The sequence below is a fragment of the Zeus faber genome, assembly GCF_960531495.2.
Source record: "Zeus faber genome assembly, chromosome: 17".
In the NCBI taxonomy this organism is placed as follows: domain Eukaryota; kingdom Metazoa; phylum Chordata; class Actinopteri; order Zeiformes; family Zeidae; genus Zeus; species Zeus faber.
Window position 1 is genome coordinate 10,464,670 of NC_137204.1, and position 13,520 is coordinate 10,478,189.

General features: G+C 42.2%; 2 protein-coding genes across 3 annotated transcripts; one reads left to right on the forward strand and one right to left on the reverse strand.

Annotated features, from left to right (window-relative positions):
* Positions 1–2,580: 2,580 nt before the first annotated feature.
* Positions 2,581–11,163, forward strand: crybb1 (crystallin, beta B1; the record flags this gene model as incomplete). 2 transcript variants are annotated; one of them, XM_080017379.1, is made up of 6 exons in its annotated part: positions 2,581–2,658; positions 9,675–9,817; positions 9,969–10,087; positions 10,342–10,474; positions 10,605–10,747; positions 10,986–11,163. In XM_080017379.1, the coding sequence occupies exons 2-6, from the start codon at positions 9,695–9,697 to the stop codon at positions 11,161–11,163; spliced, it is 696 nt and encodes a 231-aa protein (XP_079873505.1). In that variant the 5' UTR covers positions 2,581–2,658; positions 9,675–9,694. The 2 variants fall into 2 exon arrangements, with proteins under 2 accessions (XP_079873505.1, XP_079873504.1); XM_080017378.1 differs by lacking the exon at positions 2,581–2,658 and adding an exon at positions 9,264–9,312.
* Positions 3,557–5,020, reverse strand: cryba4 (crystallin, beta A4; the record flags this gene model as incomplete). The annotated part of the gene is made up of 5 exons (XM_080017380.1): positions 3,557–3,704; positions 3,884–4,026; positions 4,135–4,276; positions 4,547–4,665; positions 4,982–5,020. The coding sequence occupies 5 exons, from the start codon at positions 5,018–5,020 to the stop codon at positions 3,557–3,559; spliced, it is 591 nt and encodes a 196-aa protein (XP_079873506.1).
* Positions 11,164–13,520: the final 2,357 nt, after the last annotated feature.

A 13,520-nucleotide genomic window follows, 5' to 3' on the forward strand; every position in this document is an offset into this window, starting at 1 on the left:
GCCAGCCGTCAGGGGCTCATCGGCGTGGCGTCAAACTACCATGGCGACGGAAACGGGGACGTTCGTGGGGAAAGACATCGGTGTCTCCGTGTGGAATCGTCGGGGGGGGGTCGCGTCGTCGATATAATCCCATTTACTAGAAAGGGTGGTGGTGCAGCTCACGAAAGAAAAGAAAATATAAGCCACGTTTGGAGATGGTATATATCCCCCACGCAAACCAGGTAGATGGTGGTGTGGTGTGTCACGTAAAATCCTACAGGTCCCTCGTCGATGACTTCCTAGGTCCTGGTGTTATTGTGTCCGTCGATCGTCACTGACCATGGAAGCAAAGGAAAACAAAATCGACACACGTGTAGAAAAAAAAAAAAAAGACCTCGAGCTCGGGAGATCCACGCAGCACCGCTGTTTACGTTGCCGTGGGCTTCCTGTGAAGCAGGCTCCCTTTTATCGCAGAAAATGTCGCCCGACGAACGACGCTTTTCAGCCCGAGGGGGAAGGCGCCGCTTCCAGCCCGGCGAAGAAGGGCACACGCGAGACAACCAGCCACATGCGACTCCCCCGCCCCCCCCTACCGTGTGCGTGGACTACTCCTGCCTGGCCGTGGGACTGTCGGGAATAACAACGTTCGGCCAGTCAGTCTGCTGGTGTGCTAGCTAGCTAGCTGCCTGGCTGGCTACCACCGCGACTAGTGGAGGCGGCGCGGCGGCTAACTGGTTAGCCCCGACGGGTAAAGAATACCCCCCACCCCGCCCCACCCCCCCCCCAGTCGGGTAATCCCGTCGGAATCGCTTTAACGCGGCGTCTCAATTGCCCCCGAAGGTCCCGGCGGCGGGCAGCGTGCTCGGTCGCTAAGCCGGGTCGCTTTCACCGGGTTCGCCTAATCGTGTGCAGCGCGCCAGCTCCGCCAACCTGGGACAGGGGAGAACGCGACTATCAAATGCTTATTACGCCCGGACGTTCAAGGAGATGGTCCAAAGTGTTGTGATAAAATAATCCATCGTTGCTTTCCGTTCCCCCCCCCGAGCGTCGGGGGATCGAGGGGAGGTGGGGGGTGGGTTCCTCCTCGCCTGGAGAGCCAGCGGCGGCGAGCTACTGACAATGTGACGCGGGATGGAGGGCGGGGAGGCGGCGGCGGTGGGGGAAGCTCCGAGAGAAACCAGGAGATGGTCGAGTCGCCAACTTCAGTCCCGAATACGACCGCGAACTAACGCCCTCGCGTAGTCTCTGCGAATCCTCCAAAAAAAAAAAACGAGGAACCGAGCACGCGTCGAGCGGTTCCGTCAAACCCCGGCTAGGGTGAGCCACTGCTCGGCTGCCGCGAACCCAGCGGAGCAGCCTTCCCCTTCTTTCCGTCCTGCTCCGCGGCGAACGGCTGCGTCCCGCTCCCCACGGACGGTCCAATATGGCACGGTCTACACGTGACGCCGGAATCCGCCTCGGTGGGTTTCGCTTTGTTGTTTTGTTTTTTTTTTGTGGGAGGGAGGGAGGGAGGGAGGGAGGAGGGGGTTGTTGTTGTTTTTTTTAGGGGGGGGGCTAGCCGAGCCGTGCCGAGCCGAGCCGCGCTGCCTGCTCCGCTCTGCTCGCTCCGCTTTGTGGCTCCACTCGACTTCCTCCCACTGCGGCGGAGCTGCTCGCAAAACGCGGAGCTGGAGCGTGACCGCGGCGAAGCGGAACCGTGTGTGTGTGTGTGTGGCGTGAGTTCTTTTCCCAAAGAAAAATGTGTTGTTGTTTTTTCGTGTATATTTACTGGCAAAGCATTTCTTGACCACATAATATGAAATACCGAAGTCGGACTGATCCTCACTTTGACATTGCTTTTTGTAAATTGTACATACACACACACACACACACACACACACACACACACACACACACACGCGCGCCCGCACGCACACATGTACATGCATACATACATAACCTATATTCCATATACATATACTAAGCACAACTTCATTGATAATATATATAATAATGTATATGGAATATATATATATATATATATATAGAGAGAGAGAGAGAGAGCGAGAGAGAGAGAGAGAGAGGAAGAAGATATATATGTGCGTATATATTTATATATATATATATACACACACATACATACATATATACATACATATATATACATATATACATATATTCTATACTCTTTGGATAAACAACATTTTCCCATATATATATGACGAAACATATTTTTACCTCACAGAGTTCACTTGGGCGCACAGTTGAGATCATTTGAATAAACAATGAATTTGAAACTTTTTTTTATTTTTTATTTCTCATAAATATATATTTATATATATATACAATATATATATATATATATATAGACCGTTTTGACTGGACAGTTTTGCCGAGCGGTTTCCTTCCAAAACACACGCAACTCAAAAACCAAAACTGGCCCAAGTCTCGCGTCATCAGCGGTAACCTCTCTCCCAGTGGACGGGGGGGGGGGGGCGACACGGCCCACTGCGAGCGATACAATAATTAGCCACAAACATCGTTTTACGGACTAATGTGTAACTTTAAACCCGCTCCGTCCCGTAACACTGCTGCTTCAATCGCGATGCGTGTCATAAAGTTGTTAAACGGTGTTTTTATTTCATGCGTATCATGAGCTGGAATTTGTGGAAACGTAGCGTCACCTCCCGACCGTCAAAGGTAAGGCTGCTTGATCAGCAACAAAATCTTTATAGTATAATCATAATAATAATAATAATAATAAAGAATGAAAAAAAAATATTACACAAGGATTTTTTTTCTTACGGGAAATATTACTATGAAACCGCATTTATATATGACATTGATATATTATATATATATATTATATATATATATATTTATATGAAATAAATAATATATAATATAGTATATTGTCTATAATATATAATATATTCTCTCAATCTGATTTGTAAGCAGTGTAAAACGGATTTTATTGCAGTCGTAAGCTGCATTGTTCATCTCCATGATATGTTTTTTATGTTATCGTTGTCAATACACGAAACATTATCACTCCATCTGGTTCATTACTATCTTAGTATCTGCTTGGGAAATGCTTTTAATTTTTTTTTTCATTCTCTCCTCTTCCCCGTTTATTGTTTGAGCCCTGTCGAAAGGTAGCCAAACAATTTCTTGACCTTATGATTTAATTTTTAGATTTTAATTAGTTTAGACACTATGGCGGTCAAATTGGGTCGGAATACAGTGGCGCACGTATTGGCATATGCACCCAGGTGAATTAATGGCCCAGTGATGTGGTTGGTGACTAATATTTGCCTCATATCACATATTTTATGGTATACCAAATTGAACCATCGTATTAAGCGACCCTAATGGGTAGGTATTTTGGACTGGATTATAAAATGTCTTCAAAACCATCAAATGTACACCTTAATGCGCAACCTCCATGAGCACAGATATTTCAAGGGAAGCAGATGCATGCAAGGAAATCAGTAAGGTTTAAGAAAGACAGTTTATTCAGCACTGGGGAGCGGAGAGGGGTTCATGGTGAAGGGGTTGCGTCGGATGGTGGGGATGGGTGCGTCGGGGCTGGGGGTGGTTACTGCTGAATACGACGGATGGACTGGATCTGAGGGGTCTGGGAGTGGGAGCCAAACTCCCTGAAGTGTTTGTACTCGCCGCAGTGACGATCACACTCCATGATATACTGGTATCCACGGTAACCAGGGTACTGGTAGCACACAAATCTGTTGAGAAAGCAGAGACAGAGAAAGTGAGAGGGAAGCGGAAATGGGGGGAATTGTGAAAGGGTTGCGAAACACCAAAGGAGAACGATTCAAGGCGGATCGCATATACAAAGTAACGGGTGAGAAAAGATGACATTATTTGGAATTGCAGTGGGGTTTTTTTTTATGTGGACACTCACGCTCCAGACTGGACCCTGAGGGAGCCCACTTCGTTGTTGCACCATCCCATGGCCTGGAGGGAGGGATAGTCGTCGCTCAGCTCGCCCTTACGGCCCAGGAAGTTCTCGCGCTCGTAGATGGTCATTCGGCACTCTCTGTGGTTCTGGACGGGCCAAAAAAAAGCAGGCTCTTAGTTTGATGACAAACACAAGTTAACAAGGCAGGGATGGTGGCATTATTGAAACAAATTATTGAGACGGAAGACACTCACGGCACAGGCGATGGGCCTGAAGGAGGTCATCCTCTCGATGTGGTAGGCGTTGCTGCCCCCGAAGGCGTCGCATTGGGGGTACTCTCCCCTCTCCAGGACGAACTGCTGGCCCTGGTAGGAGGCGTGCTCATAACCCACCCAGCTACAGAGAAGGGGAGAAACTGGGAGGTTAGACTGTACATCTTCACATCGCAATCTCCTGTTTTTCCTTTCTCCGTAAATGAACCGATCCATGCCCGATGGTGTTCACCTGGAGTCCTAAACCCCACTCAATCTCACTGAACCTGGCCTGCGGTTGTAGCTACAAACAGGTGCATGCATGGGTTTACCCCAACAAATAACGCTCAAGCCCATTTTTCCTGATACGGATGCTGCTATTTGATAGTTATTTGATCTGCTTTGAAGAACTTACGCTCCACTCTCCACCCTCATGGAGCGCACAGTCTCGAAGCCAAACTCCATAACATTGCAGCACTCGGAGGTGAACTCATGGCGACGGCCCTGGAAGCACTCCTCGTCGAAGACGATGATCTGACGGGAAAAAAAGAGCATTTACTTTTTTTGGAAATTTAACTGAAGGACGAAGATTGATTCGATGCAGTCAACATATTGATATATTAACACCGAAACAGTTATGACAAAGTTATGACGGTGCAGAACTGGCTTAGCTTATGCATTTTATTCCAACAGAACACAGCAAAGAGTAGATTTTACCATTTCTAGATGAACAATATGTGAAAAAAATATTTATTTACATTATATTATTCTATGACACCATATTACTTTACATGATATTACTTCATGTGATATTCATTGATTAACTGGTTTTAGTGAACCACAAACTCACCTTCCAGTGGCCAGAAAACTTGGTGCAATGGTGAGTCATCTTGGCTGTGAAATACGGAAAAGATGGTGAACACAAGTAAAGTAAAACACCTGTAAAGAAAACCAGCGGGGGGAAAAGGCTGACAAGTTTTTTTTTCTTACAAAGCTGACCAAATAAGTTAGAAAGGTAAGTATGAGGTAAGACTGCTGGTCTGCAATATCCAAGAGTAGTTCTCATGGGAAGTTGCAACACAATGCATCAGGGATCCATTGTCAAGGCTGCTGTATTCCTCACTGTGTGGGGTGGAGTTCTACATAATGGTCATTAAAAAAAAAAAGCCCGAAACGCAAATGACTAAAATGGCCAAAGTACTGAAATGTCAAATTACCTTTTACAGCCGTGTTGCATTTGGCAAAATGATTGTATTTGACTATCACTAATCTAAAAAGCATCCGTGTGGAAAGTCAGAGGATACAGACTTTCTCCATTTTACCACAGTATTACTTTCTTTCTTGCCCTTTTAAAAAAAAAGTTTTTTTTTTAGCTGCAGAGATCGTTTCCTCGCCGGTGTCGATATCCCCAACAGCAGCGCCTTCGGGCCCCCCGGAGCCCGCGGGTGGGCGGCGCGTTATACATGAGGGCTTGTGGGGGACAGTGGCGTGTGTGAGAGTGTGTGGGACCCCCGGACTGCGCCGGCCGTTCAGCGGGCGGCGGAGGGGACGGGGACTCACCTTGCTTCGATGCCCTTCGGATGTCCTGGTTTGAGTGAGTGGAGGCACAGGCCCCCACCCTTTTAAAGCCTCCCCTGGCAGGAGGCCATGCTCGAAAAGCCGCGGGTCAGCAGATGGGGGTGTGGGTGGGGTGGGGGGCTTTCCTTTTTCTTTTTTTCTTTTTTTTTTTTTTGTCTACCCCGACAAAAGCACGGGCCGTCTATAGAAGGGCTAGAAGTGCCGACGCCACAGTATCATGTCACATGCCACAGTATCACAGTACCATGAGCGAGGAGACCAATTTGATTATTGGTCTCCCTGATGCCATAATAACAACAACAACAACAACAGTAATAATAATAATGATAGTAATAATAATCAACTTTATTTGTATAGCACAATTCCCACAGGAGATGCAAATCAAAGTGCGTCACAGAAGCTTAGATAAATAAATACGGACATAAACAAACAAACAAACAAACAAACAAACAAACAAACAAATAGATAGATAGATAGATAGATAGATAGATAGACAGATAGATAGATAGATAGATAGATAGATAGATAGATAGACAGATAGATAGATAGATAGATAGATAGATAGATAGATAGATAGATAGATAGATAGATAGATAGATTGATAGATAGATAAATTCAATTACAAAGTGCGGCAAAATACAAAGTTACATTCAACATTGAAATCTGAATCTGAATCTGAATGATAAAACAAAACATGTGCCTCAAGCAAAATGTCACAAATGATCGGCCATCAATGGAATGGTAATTGGTCTACGTCAATCAGATCGAAACTTACCGTTGAGACGAAGGAGGAACATGAACAAACGAATTACAGAAGCTCTCTGATGTTTGCCAATGCAGGTATACTAAAGCATACAAGGATAACATGTGGTATAATGTCCCCTCAGAACTTGGGCATATATATATATATATGTGTGTGTGTGTGTGTGTGTGTGTGTGTATGTGTGTGTATAAATATGTGTGTGTAAAAATATATATAAACATATATAAACATTTTGCCTTTGGATTGAAAATAATTGCCACCTACATGATATAACTCTAACCCTAATCTATTTTTTCAATTTTCTGTAAATCCAAATCCTTGCAACTGGATTACAGATGATTAGAATCCTAAATTGCAAAAAAAATAAAAATAAGATTAAACAAAAAAAACTACTCCTGCCTTCACCATGAAGGGTAGGTTCACTATTTGTCAAGCCTAAATTATCATATAATATCATATCATATCATATCATAAAATTCCAGATTCAATCTAAGAGGTTTATTTGTCACATGCATATACATACGTTCATACATATATGCAGTGAAATGTCTTTGCAACGCACCCGGAGATTATGCACAATAGTTTCTAAACCGAACATAGTAGCTAATCTAATTCCTACCTCACTAACTAACTGAAACGAACTGATTCCTAAAACATAACGCAGTTAGTGAATAGAATAATATAAATAAAATAAAAATAAAACAAGACTCAAAAATGTAATACAGAGTGGGGGTACAAAATAGAAGTAAAGGGAATATAGTTATGTATATGGGATAGGCTATTTGTATTTACGGATATGTGCAGTAAAGTGCATGTGAATAAAGTGAATATGGAAATATACAGTACAGTATACAACAGTATGACACAGCTATACAGTAACACCAAACAGAACAGCATACAGTGCAGTATGCAGTAATCCAGATCAGTGATACAGTAACTTGCAGCACAGTATGCTACATACAGTACAGTGAGGCAGTGGTGCCAATATAGTATAATTTAATATAATATAATATAATATAATATAATATCATATCATATCATATCATATCATATCATATAGTATTATATAATGGAATATAATTATATATTAATTTAATGTAGTATAATATAATAACATATAGTATAATATAATATAATATAATATAATATAATATAATATAATATCATATCATATCATATCATATCATATCATATCATATAGTATTATATAATGGAATATAATTATATATTAATTTAATGTAGTATAATATAATAACATATAGTATAATATAATATAATATCATATTATATAATCTCATATGATATGATATGATATGATATGGTATGATATGATATGATATGATATGATATGATATGATATTAAATTATATTATATTATATTGGTTCCTATCATTTATACAGTAACTGTTCATAGCACAACATCACTAGTGAGAAACTTAACACTCTGCTGCAGCTTCTCACTGTACTTCAATGCAGTCAATATTTTTGAAGCCTTATAAAAACATAAAATCTCCTTTTGAAAAACGAAGAAAAAAACAACTCACATTAAAGTCACAAGTTTCTTAGTGTATTTTTAATCATGTTTTGAGTAACGATAATATCACATTTAATTCAAAACAACTTTTTGAAATTGTACCAGTACATCCAAAGTGTAACGTTTTCTACAACAAGTTGCCAACATGAAGCGGCGCAGCTTCCTGTTTTAAGTCTCTGACCCTTGCTGATTTTTCACAAGTGAAAAAGAGTGGGTAAAACCCTGAAAAAAATGAATCAAATGCACGGTTTGTGATCATTTTTATTCTGTATAACAAATCAAGACTGCCTGACTATATTGTGACTTTCCCGTTTTCGAAAAAGATGTAACATGTTTTTCAGGGGTTAAACGATTGCCCCCTTGGATTTGCATTGAAGCATAGTGAGAAACCTTCCACTCTGCTGCAGCTTCTCTGTGCCTCAATGCAGTCAATGTCAAGGCAGTAGTTTTGAACCCATATAAAAACATGACATCTCCCTTTCAAAAATGGGAGACTCACATTAAAGTCATTCTTAGCGTATTTTTTAATCATGTTTTGAGTGACAGTAGGTAAGTGGTAAGTTTATCAATACTATAAAAGTACTATGAATTCTAATAAAGGCTGAGTTGAAAAATAGTGAGCCTATCCTTTAAGGCGCAGTTACAGTAAATCCTTTTGACTTGTTTTTTGCAGAACCTTTTGGTTGATCAAAGGTAGCTAAAATGCAAATACATAATAAAAATTAAACATCCATTACTTATTATTATCAATGCATAACATGCAATATGCATGTGTATTATTTTTGTATATTATTTCAATATTTTTTGTGTTTTATAAATTATATTACATATACCTTAGTTGATTAATTGTCATTTATAATCTTGAATATCTTCCGACTGGAATATGAAGAATGATCATCGCGTTGTGTGGAATTGGTGTGCGCGGGCATAGGCAAGCTGTGTAATAGCGTGAGGAAAGATTAACTCTTCGTGCCGTGTCTGGACTCTGAATTCCTCTTTTCCAATCTCCGACTATGGCCCGTAGCCCTACCTCACCAACGCAGCCAAAGCGCTGACCTCAGGCCTTTCCTTTAATCGCAAACTGCTTACAGGCATGTGGCGTGTGTGGGGCCAGTGGGGTTTCTAGGCTATGAGGCTGGCCCGCTGGCTTTTTGGAATACCCCGACTGTGATGACGAGAGGCTTTCTATTGTGTCGTTAGCCTCTATGTTTGGCCTTTGCCAGAGTATAAAAGCTAGAGCGTGTCGGTGGAGGCACCAGCACGAGCCTGCCTCCCTCACATCGCACTGCGAGCCGTACTAACGCAGGTAAGGACACACGGACACAGACACAGAAACACACTGTCCTGGCTAGTACAGCGAGGGGAACCGGGGGGGCCCTCTTCCCAGCCCATAATACCCGGGAAAATCCCCTCAGAACCGACCCAGGCCTATAGACTTGTATCCACAAGCTACAAAAACTAGCCAGCTCATGGGATGTTGGATCTCTCTTGCCTCCCGTTGACACACAAACACATACTTTCCCTTTACCTAACGTCCACCAGTGGCCATTTTCTGGGCTGAGACAGATCTTTCTGCTACACGCGCCCTTTCAAACTCTGAGTTGTGTCGCGCTTTCCACCGATCCACTGTCTTTTTGAAAGGTTTGCCCTGTTTCACCGTCCCTCCAGATCTCTTCAAGCCCCTAACCATGTCCCAGACCACCAAGTCCGCCTCTAGCCAGGGCACCGATGCCAAGGACAAGGGAGCCCCTGCCCCCGCTGCCACCAGCAAGGCCACCAAGACCGGAGAGCCCGGTGTGGGATCCTTCAGAGTAAGTCTATCTATCTATCTATCTATCTATCTATCTATCTATCTATCTATCTATCTATAACTTCATGAGACTACAGTGTAAATATTAAAGCTTATTATAGCCCTGCCCTCATTGACAACCGACTAAATCTCATGTCGTCTGTGCTTTCCAGATGATGATGTTCGACCAGGAGAACTTCCAGGGCAGGATGATCGAGATCCAGAACGAGTGCATGAACGTGTGCGACCGGGGCATGGACAGAGTGCGCAGTATCATCGTGGAGTGCGGCCCGTAAGTGGATATACACACACACACACACACACACACACACACACACACACGCAGACGCCCACACACACACACGCACACACACTCTTACTACTGACAGACTGCATCAATAACTTTACTTTAATTTTTTCCACTCTCAACACTCTCGCACCGCCACCCCAACTGCCCCCTCCCCCATCACCCCCCCCCCCCCACTTCTTCTTCCCACCCCCCCACCCCTGCCCACACCCCCACCCCTTACTCCCGCCCCCCTTCAGCTTTGTTGCCTTTGAGCAGACTAACTTCCGTGGGGAGATGTTCATCCTGGAGAAGGGAGAGTATCCTCGCTGGGATACCTGGAGCAACTCCTACCGCAGCGACTGCCTCATGTCCCTCAGGCCCATCCGCATGGTAAGCCCCGAATAAAGTATTATGATAAAGTATACCGATGGCAAAACACATAAGCAAAGCGACGACACATGCTTTCCTATAGGTTACCCCCTCTCACACTTCTATTTGGTTGCTTTCTCCCTCTCTGCAGGACAGCCTGGAGCACAAGATCTGCCTGTTTGAGCTCTCCGACTTCAAGGGCAACAAGATGGAGATCCAGGAGGATGACGTGCCCACCCTGTGGGCGCACGGCTTCACTGACAGAGTGGGCAGCGTGAGGGTGCCCGGAGGAGTGTAAGTACACATAATACACACTGAACACACTCTATTCTATATTATGGAGATCCACTGTTAGGGGTTTAAATGGACTAGGGACTGTAGTGTACAGCTAGACCTGTGATTTACATGGGAAATGGGGGGAAATAATGCAATAATGACAATAGCAATAATGCAATAATGACAGTTTGGAGACAATTAAGAATATGAATGACCTCAAATATGCATGACCTACAATGCTCTCTTCCCCTCTCAGGTGGGTGGGTTACCAGTACCCTGGATACAGAGGCTACCAGTACCTGTTTGAGTGCGGTGACTACAGACACTACAACGAGTTCTGCGCCTTCCAGCCCCAGATCCAGTCCATGCGTCGCGTCAGGGATATGCAGTTCCACCAGAGAGGATGCTTCAACCTCACCTCCTCCAGCAAGTGAGCGACCGCTGCTGGGCATCCGGTGTAGTTGCAAGCGAGCCCTCTCAACCTGCCGATTTGGCGCTTTTTATCCCCCTCCCCTTCCCCCACCTTCCCCCTATCCCCTTCATCCAAAAGGGGAAAAAAAGTATATAACATCATTGTACTGGACAGACTGAACTTACTTTTTATGATGCCAAAATAAATATGTTTTGAAAAATGTCAACTTCCACGACTGGTCTGCATTGATTATAGGGGCTATATGTTAGCTATATGTTCCTGTGGACCAGAAACATATAGAAACATATTATTTTATTTTGTTTATGTCCTGTTCATTTGTTTTACTTTCTTCTTTTTAATATATTCAAATCTTGTGAAAATTGTGCAACTTTTTTCACAAGAACTTTAGAATGGTTTCATCAACAGGAAGATAGGCAAAGCTATACATACTGTATATACTGTGTGTGTGTGTGTGTGTGTGTGTGTGTGTGCGTGTGTGTGTACGTGTGTGTGTGTGTGTGTGTGTGTGTGCGCGCCCGTGTAATTTAATACTAATAAAACACCAAACGAATAAGGGCAAATAAAAAACATTAGAAAAAAGCACGGAAGGAAAGGTACAGGAGAAAAAAAAATCTAGAAAGAAAGTCACACAAGTGATTTGAGCTATTTCATAATTACTAAAACCTCTGAGTCTGTAGGAGACGCTAGCGTCCATAACGTTTAAATTCTCTGAATTGATACAGTCAAATGCTTGACGCGTTCAGGGTACAAAAGTTGGACTTTAACTTTGAAATTCTGAAGTGTGACTCCTCTAGAACAGAAATATATTGTATTATATGATATGATATGATATTATGTTATACTATATTATATATAGACAAATGAATAGTCATATAGAAATGTCTGGTTTATATATAAGAGTTGTAGCCCTAACCCAAATCCGAACTCTAACCCTAACCCTGACAGATTATTTTACTCTACTCCACTCCACTCTACTATACACTACTATATTATATTAAACTGTAATCTATTCTATAATATAATATATAATATAAGTACTTTGTCATTGTCATGTCAAATTTATAAATCTCTTACTTCTATTCTATTCTACAATATTATGTTGTCTTTTATTATAATATATTATATTATATTATACTGGATTAGACTACATTACATTACATTACATTTCATTAGATTCAACTTTGTCATTGCACAGAGTTCAAGTACAGAGACAACGAAATTCAGTTTAGCATCCAACCAGAAGTGAAATAGAAGCAGTAAAGCGTAGTGTAATGTGCATATGTAATAATAAAAATAGAATAAACGGTTAATATAAAAAGCTCGAAAAATGATAAGAATATGTATAAACACTATAGAAAACAGTATGAATATGAATGCACTACAGAAGATATAACCAGACAGTGGTATAAGTGTGGTATAAATAACTAATAATAAATATATATGAGTCTCCTTCAGGACTTGTGGATAAATGTGTTTTTAACCTCAAACATCAGATCGAAATTCATTTCCGGGCACAAATGGGTCTCCCATCCCATTTCACTTTGAAAACTTGACAAAATGACACAGTAAAAATACTTGGTACTCAGGGTGCCTCCAGTGTGAATACTCGAGAGCAAAAGTATATCCTTGTTCCAAATGATGGACTAATGTGTCTCCAGGTCTCATTAAATTTATCCCATTTTACTTTACTAACAAAAATCTGTATTGGACTGTATAAATAAATGAATAAAAAACACAAAAGTATTTGAGATTTAGACATTAATTTGCCTCATCATCCCAAAGCATCCCCAACAGCTTGATGGCTAAGCTGTCATCCATGACGGAGAAGGAATCCCACCCCATGCATAACACTCTGATGGCGCTGGAGAGCTCCTTCAGCGATAAGGCTGCTTCACCCAAAGTGTGGGAAGGAGCGCTATCGCAGGTCCTTCCTTCCTGCCGCTGTCAGACTGTATAACCAACCAACCAACCAGCCAGTAGACCAACCACGCACACACACACACACACACACACGCACACACGCACACACACACGCACACACACACACACACACAGAACTGTGAAAGAATTCAAGGCAATTTTTTTATATAAAAAAAAAAATAATAATAAAAATAAAAAGAAAGTGCAATCGCTGATGTGCAATGTGTCAAGATTTGTGCAATACACTAAGTACTATCTGGTTCCTATTTATAGTGATTTTTTTTTATTTGTATGTTTCTATATATTTTATATTGTTTATAGTGCGTACTTGATATGCTCTTTATTTTCTGCGGTCCCCATGTATGTATGTATGTATGTATGTATGTATGTATGTAAGTACGTATGCATGTATGTATAATCTGATAAATCCCATATGCT